Genomic DNA, 17,299 nt, shown 5'->3' on the forward strand with positions numbered 1-17,299 from the left:
AGCTTGTACCCTTTGATCAACAGGTCCCCAGTTCCCCTCTCTCAGACCCTGGTAACCACCATTTTCCTCTCTGTGTCTATGAGTTTGGCTTTTTCAGAGTCCACATATAAATGATACAATGCAGTATTTGTCTTTCTTTGTCTGGCTCTGTCTGGTTCACTTAATATAATGCTATTGTAATGATAGCCATTCTGACAGGTGTGAGGTGATATCGCACTGTGGTTTTAATTTGCATTTACCTGATGGTAAGTGACATCAAACACCTATTCATGTACCTGTTGAGTCTTTGTATGTTTTCTTTGTAAAAATGCATGTTCAGTTCCTCTGCCCATTTTAAAGTTGCATTTAAATTGCGTAGGTTTGGTTATTTATTTATTTATCTATCTACCTATCTATTTATTTATTTATTTTATTTAGCTATTGAGGTATATTCCTTCTTTACATATTTTGAATATTAACCCCTTTTCAGATATGTGATTTGCAAGTATTTTCTCCCATTCCTCAGGTTGCCTTGTCATTTTCTTGACTATTTCTTCTGCTGTGCAGATGCTTTTTAGTTTAGTCCCACTTATTAGTTTTTGTGTTTGTGCTTGTGCTTTTGGTGTCAAAAAATCCTTGCCAAGACCAATGTAAAGGAGCTTTTTCCCTATGTTTTCTCCTAGGAGTTTTATGGTTTCAGTTCTTATGTTTAAGTCTGTAATGTATTTCAAGTTAATTTTTGTGAGTGTGGTGCACTAAGGGTCCAATTTCATTCTTCTGCATATGATTATCCAGTTTTCCCAATACCACAAAGGCTATCCTTTCCCTATTGAGTCCTCTTGGCTCCCTTGGCAAATATTAGTTGACCATGTATGTGAAAGTCTATTTCTGGGCTCTCAATTCTGTTTCATTGATTTTGGTGTGTATTTTTATGCCAGTGCAAACTGTTTTGATTACTGTAGCTTGGTAGTATAGTTTGAAATCAGGAAGTGTGATACCTCCAGCTTTGTTCCTTCTCGGGATTGCTTTGACTCTTAGGGGAGATAAATTTTGTTTTTTGATGGAAAGAAAATAAGGATTTGGAACTAAAATTTATTAGCCCTAAAATTCTTATTAATAGAAATGCAAAGTTCTGATATGGATAATAACGATAATAATTTTGTCATTGCTACTGCTGCTGCTGCTGCTGGTGATAATAATTGTGTGTTGGTTCTGAAGATGATGAATATTCAGTAGTTCCTCAGATTGCAGGAGCTGATTAAGGAATACACATCTAAGAGTCAGATTCTTATGTGGCATACCTAGAAAAGAGATGTTTCCACCATTCACAAAGTTTCCTTCTCACTATTGACCAAAGGCCAGACATTAGCAGAGCTCTCCACTGGTGCCCAAAATCAAAGGGGTGGGTAAATACTTAGCCTGTAAATCCTGCATTACTCCAAAAGCAGCTGAAATATTTTCAGAGAAGAAAAATCACAAGAAAGGAAGACGCAAAAGGACACTGACTGTTCATGGGGGCTTATATTTGTCAGGTTTCAGTGGGGAAACTGGAGATCAATCATCACTCATTATTTCCATGAGAAATGAGTTCCAGGTATCCAAAAATTAATTTTTACATATCAGAAGAAGAATAAAATTGCTAGATTTTCCCCTTTCTTACAAGCACTAGCCGTATTCAAAGAGATACCCCAGATTTTTCCACTAGCTCAATTTCTAAACTTTCAGTCATCTCGACTGAAAGGAATCAGAAAATCACTATGCTTTTAATAAAAGGTCTGAGATCATTGTTTTCCATTCATCCTATATAATTTATAGTTCACCAAAGGGAAAAGTTCAAAGGAAAAATTTCCTTTAGCAAATTGAATCTTGCTTTTAATTAGGTACTGTTTTTTTGGGGGGTGGGGGGGTGGAAATCCTTATTATTGAGAATCAAATCCTGTGAGATAGCACCCTTAAATGTTTTTTAAGAATTCAAAAAACCATATAACAGTAATAAGCATGGTTCATAATAGCAGAGACAAAGGGCATTAGTTCTTCTAAGTAAAGCAATATCAATTCTAGACTATCTGGCCCCTAGGTCAAATATGAAAAGGGTACTTTAGATCACACCAGGTAGGTGCTACAAACAAAACCTGGGTCCCTTGATTACTCTTCCCTTCTAGACTGGGTGAAATTGTGTGGCAAAGCCAAGTGTTGATGCTACTCATTCCTCGCCTAACACAGCCTAGGTGTCTCCTTTTACTCATCCCACCAAATCCTGTGGTTTATAGAGAGGTGATGAGAGAGAGAGAGACAGAGAGAGAGAGAGACAGAGAGAGAGAGACAGAGAGAGAGAGAGACAGAGAGAGAGAGAGACAGAGAGACAGAGAGAGAGAGACAGAGAGAGAGAGGCAGAGAGAGAGAGAGAGACAGAGAGAGAGAGAGACAGAGACAGAGAGAGAGAGAGACAGAGAGAGAGAGAGAGACAGAGAGAGAGAGACAGAGAGAGAGAGACAGAGAGAGAGAGAGAGAGAGAGAGAGAGACAGAGAGAGAGAGAGAGACAGAGAGAGGCAGTGACAGATGTGTTCATTGGCTGGATGGTGGTAATCTTTTCATAATGTATATGTGTGTCAGATCACTATGAGGTACACTTTAAATATCTTACAATTTTATTTCTCAATTATACCTGAATGAAGTTGGAAAAAAACGTATGGGATATTTAACATGTACATCATGGAGGTTTGATGTATCTCTTCATGATGAAAGGATTCCCCCAATCTGGTTGATTGGTACATAGATCACCTCATATATTTATTGCTTATTTATATTTTTGGTGAAAAATTTGACTTCTACTCTCTTGGCAGTTTTCAATTGTGAAATGCAGTGTTGTCATGTTTTGCATTTGATCCTCCGTCCTTATTCATCTTATAGCTGAAAGTTTGTACTCTTTACTTGGTCTTTTTTCACTTGGCAGTTTTCTGTGCCTCTAGGAGTACAAGATGAAGTTGAACTTTAAAAAGAAATCATAACTATTCTATTCACTAATCCAATTTATGAGCACTCGTCCCATTCAACTGAGAATTCAGAAGCCTCATTTTCAGTGGTACTGTATCAGAAGAAATAGTTAAATTTCTCACATATAATGGAAATCCAGTATGTTCCACGAACAGTCTAGACTAGAGTGAAGGTAAATGCCTGGATATAGACAAGCAGATAAAAACCTAATCCATTGGAAATTCTGCCAGGTGTATTTCCTGAAAGAGTAAAGCAACGGGTGGCAACAGTTGGTGAGGTAAATTCACTTCTGAATTTATTTAACATTCATTTTTTTAAAAAGGGATCATAGCAGCAACCTGTAAACATGACCTCACAACAGATTTCAATTTTTATTATAATCAAAACCCTCACGCCCCTGATGCCTATAATTAGCTATATTTCCACGAACATTTCGTTAAAGAAATGATTGACTGTTGATATCTTTTCTCCCATGTATCTTTCATTTTTGAATCACCAAAATGTAGTTCTTCACATTTTGTGTTATTGAAATACTATCTAGCACATAGCATAAGCTCAGCCATGTTGGAACCATCTGTACTTTCCTCTAACTATATAGTAAACCTCCCACTTTATATAATGTATTCTAATACTGTATTTTCTTTCTTAAAATTCTCAGCAATGTTTTTCTATGCATCTTCCAATGGTATTTCCTATCAAAGAAAAATACATTTACACAAATTGTTTTTTATGTATTTTGATTATGAAATATTTTACACATATACATATTTATAAAATGTAATGGAAAAATGTAAAGAAAAATAAAATGAATATAATGAGATATACCATATATAAATAGAACATAACAATTTCCAGAAATCTCCATGAGCCCTTCTCGGATTCCATCTCCTTTCCTCACACAATTGCATCCATCCTCTTATCGAGATTGCCATAGTCCAGAATTTTGTGCTAATCGTTCTCCTGTCTTCTTTTCAGTGTTACCACTTGTATTAGTTACTTCTTCATGACAACAAAGACCCAGAATAGCAATAGTTTTAACAAGACAGAAATAGGCTGGTGTGGTAGCTCCATAATCATGACGACCCTGACTTTCTAGCCGTGCTCTGGCATCCTGTCTGTTAGATCAAGTTTGCTAGTTGTGCTTTACAAATCATCTGTGATTTAACCAATTATTTTCTGCTTACCCCACTAATTAATGAAACTGTTTTGTTAAAATCTCCATTGTGATGTGTGGATATGTCTATTTCTTCTGATAGTTCTGTCAGTTTGGGTTTCAATATATTTTTAGATTATTTACATAATGTCCTTTCCAGTTTGGAATGTTTACATATTACTGATTAATTAACACTTTGACCATTTTGCCGTGGCCTTGTCAATCTATACGAATGTATTTTGGGTCTTACAGTTTATTTGTCTGATGATAGTGTAGCTATGCCAGCTTTTTTAGGATAATCTTTTACCTGGCATTTCTTCTATCCCTTCACTTTCAATATTTCTATGTCCTTGTATTAATATTTAGATGGATCTCTTGTAAAAAGCATATTGCTGGCTTTTGCACTTTTATCTAGGTTGAAATTTTTTGCCTGAGAAATATGATTCACTTGAACTTTAAGCAACTTTATAAATTTCGAATTTCTAATGCCAGATTTCTATTTTTTCCAAATATTCTTTCCTTCAATTTTTCCTCATTGGTTACTTTAAAAATGTGTGTGCGTGTGTGTGTGTGTGTTAAATCTGTGTATTGATCTGTGCCAACAATTGAGAATTCTCAGCCATTATTTCCTCTGGGTCTCCAGTTTAACACATGTTAAACTTTCTCACTCTGTCTTCCATGCTTCTTAACATCTTTTAAAATTTTTCTTCTCTGTGTCTTGCTGGATGACACTATGCATAATAACTGCAGATCTATCTTCCAGTTCATTAATTCTCCCTTCAGCTCTGTCTATTTTGTTGTTTAACCCATCCACTGAGTTTTTAAATTCAGTTATTTAAATTTTAATTTCTATAAATTTGTCTCTTTTTAAGATTTGCTTGGTAATTTTTGTATTCTTCTTCTCCTTACTCATATTCTCCATCCCTTCTCTAATTTTGTTAATCATGAGTAAGTTTACTTATACTCTGTGTCTAACTCTAGTATCTGAAGTCCTGTGGTGCTCTCTCTCTTAGGCCTGTTTTTGTTTTCTGCTGATTCTCACTTTTGTTGCCTTATTTTCTTGCATGTTTTATGCTTTTAAATATTGAAATGCTAATTTCCCTTGAAGTTTCTATGGGAATTCCTCGAGTCCTGAGTTGCAGGCGCATGGAAGAGCTTGAATTATATTATTGTTTTTATTTTAATACACACACCAATTAAGCTTTAAAAATGCTCATGGTTAGGAGTTTTCAGGATACATTATGTTTTCCCTAAGCCAGCATGATATTTCCTTGCTGTCTACTTTTACAAAGGATACGGTCTTTATGAGTGTTTCCTATACAATTCCCCACACAGAGTGAGCCTTATCTGCCATCTCCAGCTCTCCCTGCAAAAGGACAAACTGAAATCATTAGGTCAAAAAGTTGTCTATTCACTTACTTAAGATTCCACTTTCATTTAAATGAGGTCAAGGCAGTTTGGTGATACATTTAAAAAGATGCTTCAAGATATTTTAAATAGCATTTCATTTAACAGAGAATCTGATTTGTCATGCAGCTAGATAGAGAAATCTGCTATATTATGTATATATTATTCCAGTCACTTTTACCACTATAAAAAAATCAAGATTTTTCCTAATAGCATGTACATTTTTGCTTTTTGCTTTTCACTAAGCAATTGCAAAGGAAGCTTCTAAATATTTAGCAATTAGAATAATAACATTTAATAAAATAATCCTGGACTGAATTGATTTTCAACATTACTGAAAAAGTAGAATTTGTATGAAGAGTCCTCAGGTCTTGAGTGCTACATTTTAAATATCTCTCTATTCATTGTACTATTATTACATAAACTAATATCCTGATTTACAATGTGCAACATAATTCTTTATTAACTACAGTAGATATAAATCATATTTCAAGGAGTTTTCTTGGTAACTTCAATTTTGTTACCCACTTCTCTGAGATGTTCAGGTTATAACTGATCAGAGCTCAGGTCTTCATAAGGAGATCATATTAGGAATAGGAGGAGACTCTCCTCTTACATTTTCTTGCTGTTTGCTTATATATTATCTTCATTCTGAAGATTTTTTTACATAAATCATTTTCTGTAGTAATAATTGAAAGCCATATGCACATTATGGGAGGACTGGTTTAATTAAAACGAGAAAGCATAATCTATCATCCACTTAACCAAACACTTGTTTGCTGAGAGCAAACACAGGGCCCCCCTGTGAATCACTCTGCGCACTATGGAGCTTTTATCTCCCCTCCCCTTTAACCTACATCAGCTACCGGTGTAGGGACCAGGGAGGCACCAAGGTCCATCTGTGCAATAATTATTTGTTAATATTCATTTACTTTTTAATGTAAAAAGAGGTAGATTGCATCTTCAAATATGATGCCAGGTTGAATAGGCCCATTCGCCTTCCCTCTGTTCTGCATCCCCATTTAAACAAGAGCAGATAAACCTTTTAAGACGTAAGTCAAAAATATATAAATGTCAAGAGAGAAGATGACAACATAATTGTTTTGGAAGCTAGGAAGTAAAAGAATGGGTGGGAAATGACTCAGTTATCTCACAAAAGTGGAATCTTACATCAGCACTGAGGAAAGACAATAAACAATCCAATTTACATAGCAGCCCTCAATGTTTTTAAAATGTTGAAAAGTGGGGTTAAGTAAAAAATTGCTTATGAAAGAGTTCAATTCCCAAATTTCTTCCTCAACTCCACATGGATGCAACCGCTGCTCCTCTATGAAACAGAAGTGTAATGCTTAGACATGATGAAGCAGGTGGTAAAAAGATCTAGGCACAGTTCAGGGATGGGGGAGAGTTTCTCAATGAAAGTAGGCGTACTGAGTGAATTTATATGCTGACCAATGAGAACCCTCACTTCCACCCCACTGGCTCCAGGAGTCAGGCCCATACCCCCCACTTGTCAGCAGGCAGGAGATGAGGAGGCTCTTCCTTACAGGATGCTTGAGCACAAGAGAGAAGATTGAAAACACATAGCCTTGGGTTTTCTCACAAAAAGGCTGAGTCACGTGATACCGCAGTGAAGCCCACAGTCAACAAGTCCCAAGGCGCTGTGTACAGAACTTCCAACCAGCTTTTCACTGACTTAAGTAAGCAAACAACTCAATCCCTGGATATCTGGAGAAAGCCTCAGGCATGAAAGAGAGAATCCCAAACAAAGAAACAGGAAACAGAAACTTGCAGGAAACAAGCTGTTGCAAGGAGATGAAAACACAAGAAAAGAAACTATCATTAATCTATTCAGAAAGGTAAACAAAGAAATGGCATTCGTGAACTATGAATGATATTCTATAAAAGAGGAACAAGACAAAATATACAATATATAAGTAAAATGTAAAATAATGCATAGAATATAAGATCTAAAATATAAATGGAAAAATTGGTAGAAAAATAGGAATAAACAAGAAAATAAGAGTTTCTGAAAAAGAATAGGAAAAACCAAGAAGATTACATCAAAAATTCAAGAAAATTTCCATAATGGAAGAATATGATTTTTATGACTAAAAGGCCCACTGTGTACCAGTTCAAGAGATGAAACAGACCCACATAGGAAAGAACATTGAGATTTCAGAATACTGTGGGTGAAGAAAAGACCCTAAAAGTTTCCAGAAAGGGGAAAAACAGATTCCTTAAAAAGGATGAAAAATACAAATGGCTAAAGACTTCTTTATATAAGCACTGGAAACTCAGAATACAATTGGGAAAACAATGCCCTCAAAATTCTGAGTAACATTTATTTCCAATCTAGAAATCAATATCCAGTTAAACTATCGATGAAGTGAGCAGACAGACTAATGTTTAGGTAATTCGTTGCAGGTCTAGAGGGGGAAAAAAAAGGAATAGTTTTAGGACAGGCAGGAAGGCTCTGGAGGAGATGTTTCCAATTAGTAGAATATTTTATGTTGATTAGGTATCCTATCATTGGATGGTTCTGAGAAAAGATTTAAACAACTGCAGAATATTTGGGGCTGATTTAGGGATATGTACTTAGGAAACTTAGTAAGTAAGGATGTGAGGGGAGTGAAAAACAGAAAAAGTAATATGTATCCTATTGCTCAGCTGTTAGTTCTCTAGGCAACATTCTGAACACTAAAGTCGAAGCAAAATTATGATGCAGCCATAATGGGAGGATGATGGAGACATGGAAAGTATGAGTGTGTTCAGTGGAGGAGGCTGTGAAAGAAAGCTGCATTCTCTTCATCTAACATAGTGCAAATTTAATTGTAATGCTTACAACTGAGAAAGCCAGAGATGGTATAATATAACATTAAGGTGAGTGCAAATAAATATCCAAAATGAGCTAGAAGATTGTAAACTGGCTGTCTTTGGCAAGTAAAAATGATTAGTAGGAACTAACGTTTTATGCAATTAGCTTTGCATAATTTTTTAAATATAAATAGAAACCCTAATGTTTTCATACCACACTCAACTAAATGAAGTAGTTTCTACAGCGCTGTGAAGAACACTAGTTAAATCCATGTTGATTCACCTATGCGCTTTTAGCACCTGAGGTTGGAAATGAGTGACATACCCCTGGAATCTGCAATCACGGCCACCAGGTGGCAATAGTGAGTTATATCTGGACCTGCAAAATTTCTGTTCTGAAATGTCCTTTGAGCACCACTCGTGTGACGCTACCATGGGATCCTGAATTTGGTCATGTCCTGGAAAAAAATTTCTTTCTATCACTTAGGAGAATCAGTGGAAGACATATTCACAAAATCTCAAATGTCGTATGTTTGTGTGAAATACGAATGTATGACGTAATTGGGGATTGGATAAAACCACGCTATGTTACAATTGCTGTGGTGAAAGTAATATGAAATGTAATTAAACGTAACACCTTAGCTGTAGGTTTAAAAATTCACCATAAGCAAAAAGTATTTTGGAAGGCAGGATGAGACACAAGGGAAATCATTGAGAGGGAATTCATATGTAGATTCTGGTTTCAGTTCTGCTGTGGCCAGCTATGTCACAAGTGAGACTCATTTTGCTGTTCTGAAAAACTAGGTCTTTATATCAGATAATCTCTACATGTCTGTCTGCTCTTAGGCTATGATTCTTCTACAAATTCAAAAAAGTTTTTATGATTGTGGAAGATATAAAAAGTATGAAGAAGGTAGCAGATAGCCCAATAATCCCATTGTTAATATTTTCACATATTTCATTTCAGTCTTGCTTCTAGGCACATAGACATAATGTGGGTATGTTTTTCGTGTTTTTTGTTTTGTTTTGTTTTTAAATCACACCATTCTGCATGTTGAATTTCATCATGAAACCTGCAAAGCAAGCAGACTCCCATTCACCACATAAGCATGGCAATGACCTTTGGTTACCATCACAGGCGATTTCCTGCGGCCACTTCAGCCCCGACAGTCTTCAGCCTCACCCTTCTGGGTGCTTTGCTCCTCCTCCTTTCTTTACTTCGGAATTCTTTGTTTTTCTCTCCCAAACTCTTAGGAGAAAATATCACACACACACACACACACACACACACACACACACACACACACCCCAAATTCCTCCTCCACTTACGGAGAAATGTAGTGATTATTTTGTTGTCCTAATATCTGCAAACACATGTGCTCAGGGCCAGGGTCTTACTTTCTACCCCAAATGATTTACTCCAAGCCCCTCTTTGGCTCGGGTCAAACCATTGGTCTCAGATTCAAACTACTGTGGGGCAGAAGAATCTGCTGAAAACCCTCCCCCACTCTTGTTTGTAGGTTCTGTACCCATGCTTGGCGCGGCTCTGGCTTTCTTAACAGCTCTATTTCTCGGTCCATTGCCCTTTGCTACTGGCCCTCTGGTCCTCATTCTTTACCCTTTATTACAGTACCATTTCTTCGATTACTTCAGCCCAGCAATCACATGCCCTAAGCAAAAATAACAATAGAGCTGGCTGCATGAGTCTCATGTTTACTGGCAAGATAACCAAAGTGGTAGACCCCATCCCACCTCCCAAACACCTCCACTTAACCATGTGTTATATTAATGTTGCAATTTACTACAGAATTCCAATTTACCTTGAATTTTTAATATGTTTCTAAATTGTGATGTTTGTCTGTGATGTTTGCATAAATATCACCTTCTGTGCAGTAGCATGAGTGTATGTTTTAAAGATCTTTATTTAAGAAAAAGTGGAAAATCTTTATATAAGAAAAGGAGTAAAGCATGGAAAATATATTAATGTTTTCCTATTTTTATTTTATATCTTCCAATGCATTTTAATCACTGTTATGTATATACATGTGTACATATTTGCCACTAATAAACTTTTACATAAAATTCAATTTTTTTCTCTATATTTTTGAAAGTTTTAATGTGACAATGAGAAATTATATACACATGGCATCTTTAAGTTTTCATTCTTATTCTCAACTTACTAATATCCAAATTATACACCACATTCTGGTTTGCATTTGAAATCTCTCCTATAGTAAAATAATTAATATTTAAGCCTCCAAATTTCACTTATAAGAATTTGTAAATTTACCATTTATTTTTGAAAATTTTAATGGAAACTTTTATCATATGAAATACAAATCATTTCCATGTAGGAAATATAAGGCAAAGGAGACATTTGTAAATTAATTTATTTTGGTAAAGAGTAGATATCCCTGGGGGCTATAACCTTTAGTTTAATTGGAAAGTAAAAGGCAAATTACAGTCCAGTGCACCTGACCCTGTCGTTTTAAATGCCATTCCCACAGCCATGATGGCCTTTAGTGAGTAGAAATCTATTTCTATCATGATTTCTCAAAAAGATCTTTCGATGTCATTGTCACAGACCGCGTGTTTAATTGTATGGCACAGGGCAATCCTTGTGTGTGTTTCTTATATACATCTAGATGTTCTTTTAAAAGCGGAGGTGTGTAGAACAGGTCTGAAATAGGCAAGAATTGATGTGAGGATACCCAGAAGGCTATACAGTAACCCAAGTCAGAGATGATGTCATTTTAGACCAACGCGATAATGGGGATGGAAAAAAACGAAGAGAGGCCAGACATATTTAAACAGACAAAATTAAGAGGACTTGGTAGGGTGAGGAAGAGAATGATTTCAAGGAGGACAAGCAAAGTGGCTAGGGTATGAGCTCCGTGTGGTTTCATAATCTAAGTCTGTTATTCCCGGCTCTGTGACCTTGGGCAAATCACTGACCCTCGAAGTCTCATGGCTTCATGTGTAAAATGGGATCATAACAGTACTAACCTCATTGTGTTGTATAAACAACATGAATTAAACCATTTATTTGATTTTTAACTTAAAATGGTGTTTATTACATACAAGCACACTGTAAGTGTTTGCAACTATGGTGGTGGTACTGTTATTACCTTACATCATTGATCCTAAAAACTGAGGCTTGAGGAAGGAAATAAGTTTGGCTTTGAACATGTGGGAATTGGAGTTTTATTTAAGACATGCAAATTATGTTGAACTGACAATTCAATATACAGGTCTAAAAAGAGAAACCTGGGCTGAAGACAGGAATATGGTGATGTGGTATATTTATATTCATTAAAACAATGAAAATGTATGAGATTTCCTAAGGAGAAATGTTATTGTGAGAAAGGTTAAGTGCCTATGACAGACTTTCAAGAAATTCTAGTTTTAAAGAAGGATAAAGGAAAATAAACTGGCAAGGGAGAGCGAGGAACAGGCAGAAGTGTAGAAGAAAACCAGAAGAGTGAGCTATCATGGGAGCCCAAGGAAGTGTTTCCAGCAGGAAGGAGTTATCAGCTGTTTTGGGTGCTGCTGAGAGGTCTACAAAGTTGAGGCTGGAAAGTATCTATTGAGTTTAGTAATACGGAAGCTATTGAGAATCATAGCAAATACATTTGGGGTGGATTGAGGAGACAGAAACCAGATTGAAGTGGCTAAAGAAATGGAGTCAGAATGTACACAAGTCTTGAGTAGTTTGGCTGTGAAAATGGAGGTGAGTTAGGGCAGTTGTTAAATTGAGAGGAGGATTAAGAAGATTTTTTTTCTCTCTTTTGTAAAGATGACTTGAAAATGATTAAATGTTGGTGGGAAAATTCCAGGAAAGCCTATATTGCATAAGGCTTCGGATAAGACCTGAGGGATTGGGGTCCAGAAATAAGTTGGAGGAAAGACATTTACTCTTTTATGTATGAAAAGGAAGAGAAGGCAGGGCAGATGCAAGTAGGTTTCTACGTTTGACAGTGAGACCTTTGTCTGCTGGCTTCTATTTTCCCTGTGGAGTAGGACGTAAAGCTACCTGTGAAGAGGGAGAGAGGGCATTGAAAAGGTGGTGTAAAGAGAATAGGGAAAGTTTTAAATGTTCTTGTGGAGACAGGTAGAGCAGTTTGGTCAGAGAAACATAGTTGGGTAGAGAGGCTGCAAGGACTCAGCAGTTGAAGTTTGTGGTCATGAATGCAGGAAACCCAATCTCCTGTACTTTGTGTATAATTCTCTCCAACAATACTTGGCTGCTCGGGGGGCAGACAGGACACAGAGAAAGTAAATGGTTGGATTCATCCAAAGTTGAAATTTTGTTAAATAACTACCGTTCAAACAGAGACAAGAAAGAGAGTTTAGGGTTTTGTTAAGATAGTTATTGATGGTGGTGATGGTTTCAAGGGTGTATCGTTATCCCCAAACTCATCACATTGTATGTCTTATATATGTAGAGCTTTTTCCATGTCAATCATACCTTAGTAAAGTGGCTCAAAAAATAAATGCGCCCCCCCAATAAAGTTATTGCATTAGTTTACCATGGAATCTAAGCTGGATAAGAAAGGAAGTGAATAAAGGAGAGGACCAATCTACTGGGAGTAATTAGATGCTTCGGTGACTTAGACTATCTGGCAGAGAGAAAGGACAGTAGGGACAGACGTGCTGCAACAGAAAAGTTAGAAAAAGCAGCTGTGGTAGAGGAGTGGACTTCGTTAATAGGGTGGTAAGATGAGACGCTTTCTACACCTGAGAAACGGTAATATCAAGCACACACTTTATACCCATATGACACAGGACTTGCAAAGGAAATGAATGAAAATCAGTTTTGACTCTTCAACTTTGTGTTGAAAATGAGAAGGCTGAGAGATAGTCTGCCTCTGGACCGAGTTGAAATATTTACCCCAACCCCCTCTAACCTGTACCAACAAGGGGGAGGAGCATCTCACCTGCCTCATGACAATGAGATAGAGAAACCACCACTTGTAGAACTTGAGAATCTGTTTTCTAGACCAATGGACTAGTATTTGACACACACTAGAAAAATCTGAAAGTCACTCTCTTTACCTAATGGACTTTTAGCTGCACTTTCACTGCCAACAGGGAAGAGGTGCCTGTTTGCCATGGACTAAATGTAAGGAACATGTGGGAGGAGGACTATTTTGTGTCATTAGAAAAGCAGCTTTCCCGACCAGGGCTTCTTGATGGGGCAGGTTGACCTCGGCATGAAGGGTGTGGGGGACTCTCATGAGCAGAAACCACAAGTGTGTCCTAAGCAACCAAGTGGAAGAGATGTTTTACCTAGCTAGAAGGAGCAGGCTTCTACTGTTGTTGTTTGGGTGACAGAAATTAATAATCTGTAAAAGCACCCACCAGATGGAGTCATCTCGAATACTCATCAGGTCTAAAGGGATTCATGTCACGTCTTAATTTTACCAGTCAAGTAAGACTCTCCTTACTGTTACCAATCATGTCCTGATCCTGTTTGTCCCCAGCCACAATTGTTAGTTAGAAACAAACTAACAATTGGAATTGGAGCTGGGAGAGAGGAAAAGCCAAGCCCACAAACTCCTTCCAGCTATGGGCTTTTAGCAGGCCGGATATAGGGGAGAAGGTTTAACTTTAAAGTTGGGATTTGTGCTATTAAGTGGAGGACTGCTCATTTCAACTGCAGAAATGAAGTTGCTTTTTTACTAAACATGATTGAAAGAGTATTTATTAAATGAAGTGACCAGGAAATTTATAGATTCTGCCCCAGATTTCACCCCAGGGACAGCAAGAATCAGACCGACCGAGGGTTTATATGGACCATGGGTGAGAGAAGGCATGAAACTGCTTTTGTCTTTCACCCTAGGAAGTCCTATTCTTAAACAAAACACATTTGAAATAGTGCTTTTCAAGGTGGAGTCGTTTGAGGATATGCTGCTACCCAGGGCGGAACTATAGGAGAGGGTGACTGATAGAGCAGAGTTGAAGCTCTCTGGAAATGAGGTAAAATCATCTGTGAGGCCAGTATATTTGAAGGGTTATTCATAAACATGTTATAATTATCCAGATGCTGACAGGATTTGGAGGGTGGAGGAATGTTGTGTGCCAGAGGCAAATGTCATCTTAAGTGACAGCAGTGGGTGACCAGGAGGTCAGAATATCTTATTCACAAGAATAGGGAGAGAAAGAGATACCCAAATTACATGAGCCTTCAAGAACAATGGATTTATTTTTATGATAGTAGAGGACTCATGTTCTAGAAGAGATAGTGAGAATTAAGGAGGACACTGACTCCCTCGTCCTAGGCTGAAATATATGGGGTAGAGAACATTCAATTTCAGAAGTGGTATCTTCTAGGTGGCCATTAATTATGGCACGAAAGTAGGGAAACCCTCCAAAAAGAGGTTGAGACACTTACTGACCATGCACTACCACTTCAGCAGAAAAACAGTAGAAAGATTTGGGAGTGATGATGAGAAGGGAAGAAAGGAGGGAAGAGTTGGTTCAGGAATAAGAAAGGAAGCATGAGAAAGTGAATGAAACTACGTTTATAAAATATTCCAGTGGTTTCAAGTTAAATATTTTTATTGTTACATTTCTATTGACGGAAAGATAAAGGCTGTACTATCAGCCTGCCATAACAAAATATCATAGACTAGCTGGATTAAAGAGCAGGAATTTAGTTCTCACAGTTCTGGAAACTGGAAATCCCAGACCAGATTGCAGCAGGATGGTGAGGACTCTCTCCTTGGGTTGCAGATGGCCACCTTCTCTCTGTGACCTCACATGGCAGAGAGAGAGGGGTCAAGCTCAGTGCTGCCTCCTACTATAAGAGCACAAATCCCATTAGACCAGGATCTCATCATCCTGATCTCCTCTAACTCTAATTACCCCCCAAAGGCCCTCCCTCCAAATACCATCACATTGGGGGTTAAAACTTCAACATATGAAATTTGGGGGACACAGTTGTTCAGTCCATACCAGGTGTTATTTATTATTGTTTGTTGTGACCACAAATAGAACTGTTCTCATAGTACATTTTCTTGTTGGACAGAACACAGTCACAGGAATCAAATACCGAACAAAGAGGGACCACATGATGTGTAAACTTTTGAGTTTGTGCATTACTTACTCTTCTACCATTGGTGGGCTGACAACAATCACTGGTACCTCCACCAACTTGATCTTCACTGAGCATTTCAATATGTAAGTAATATTGGGCTAGTGATTTAATAAATGGATAACACGCCACTTACAAGAATTATTCTTATTTGATTCAGAGACTCCAAGGGCAGAGATATTATATTGAATTAACTCTCCTTTATTCCCCATCAGGACATTTATAGGTCGAGAGACCTTCCATTCTATGGCGAGTTAAATATATAAGACACAGTAACTTAACAGGTGCCTACAGATTCCCCAGGTCAGTTCAGAAGAGATAATTCCTCAAACAGGGACGATATTTTTCATTACCAATAATACTGCAAATGGCAGTTAGAGGAAATGTAAAGGTATTATTCTCATGGGACAATTTATATAGGGTTTGGGAACTGGCATTTGAACTTAAATTATGAATGCCAAAAACAGAGGTACTAATTACAGAAGGCTTTGGAATTCAAAAAGGACAGATATATGATCCTAGATATATGTTTGGAACTGTGATATCAATCCATTGCATAAAATGGGGAATCTGTGGATATAGTCAGAGCACTTGGGTTAAAAATTCCACAATATTCAGTCACTTACTTTGTGAATTTGAACCAAAAAAGCTACATTACTCTCCAAGACTTAATTTTTTTCATATCTAATATAGTCAACGATCATATGATTATTGTGAGAATTAAATGAGACAAAGTATGTAAACATACTTGGCATTTTGTAAAAACTATTGAAACACTAGTTTGAAGGTCCGTGCTTTTATGTGAGAGCTCAAACTAATTGTACACCCACGGTATATTTTCAGATACTGATAGGACAAATAATTGTCAGAGTTCCAGGAAGGCGGGCAGCACTGAGATGCCCTGAAACAGGATTTAGGTCCTTATTACAGAAAAAATAAGTTTCAGAGTCAGGAAGGCTACACTCTAAGAAACAGATTCACAGACTCCATGAACTGTTTAAAATTATTTGCAAAATGTTGTGCATGCATAGCTTTTCCGAGAATTCCAAGACTCAAAAATGTCACTCTGTTTTCTGGAAAGAAATGAGAACTTGCATATAAAGAACATTGATGTAGTAGTTTAGGAACAATATAACAGAGACCTCCATGTATGCTAATTGTTTCTGTGCGTCTACATTCGTCATGGACACTCAACAGCCAACTTAGAAAGGAACCTTTGGAAGACATTTGGTTTACAAGTGGGAGGCATCTGACATTCACAGTGCCAGGGAGGATTTATCCAATGTATCCCCTAATTCAAGACAGGAGATGTACTTGATCCCTTTCTGAAAGTAGATTTGTACTCTTTCTCATGAATTCCCCAAAGAAATAGATTCCACATCTTAGTCCTTTCTGTAAATCTGTTTTTCTAAACTTGAGACCAAATTGTTACGGTTTTATCTTTGTTGATGTGAGAGAACTGCTGGTTTACACCATTTCCATGAAATTACATGATGTCGTCAAAGGAATCCATGTTGAGTTTGCCCTTGGTCTTTGTTTTCCTTCACAGTGTACCAACCAAATTTTCTTTCTTTTAGTTATTTGTTCTCTTTACTCTTTGAATGCATTCATCCATTTGCAGTGACAGATTGACAGCACTTTAGCACTTTAAGCAAAATGTTTCAATAACTGTTTTCCCTAAATGTATAACCTAATTCTCCCAGTCATGGGAATTAAGACAAAATATTTTTTAGATTTAGAAAATGCTTAAAATGTATTTTACACTTAGTGATTTTGTTCTTCAAAAGTTTGTTTTCACTTAGGAATTGTATTCCGACTTAAAAAATACCTCCAAGTATCTCCTCTTGAGTGA

General features: G+C 37.1%; 1 protein-coding gene across 2 annotated transcripts in view; it reads left to right on the forward strand.

Moving 5' to 3' along the window:
* SLC13A1 (solute carrier family 13 member 1) overlaps window positions 1-17,299 on the forward strand; it is a 121,438-nt gene that overhangs the window by 72,437 nt on the left and 31,702 nt on the right. For both annotated transcript variants that reach the window (XM_019750080.3, XM_074315658.2), the window contains exon 7: window positions 15,382-15,533. In XM_019750080.3, coding sequence (XP_019605639.3) covers window positions 15,382-15,533 — 152 coding nt within the window. The remainder of the gene's footprint in view (window positions 1-15,381; window positions 15,534-17,299) is intronic.

Source organism: Rhinolophus sinicus, chromosome 8, assembly GCF_057876585.1.
Source record: "Rhinolophus sinicus isolate RSI-liver-muscle chromosome 8, RSI-T2T, whole genome shotgun sequence".
Lineage (NCBI taxonomy): Eukaryota > Metazoa > Chordata > Mammalia > Chiroptera > Rhinolophidae > Rhinolophus > Rhinolophus sinicus.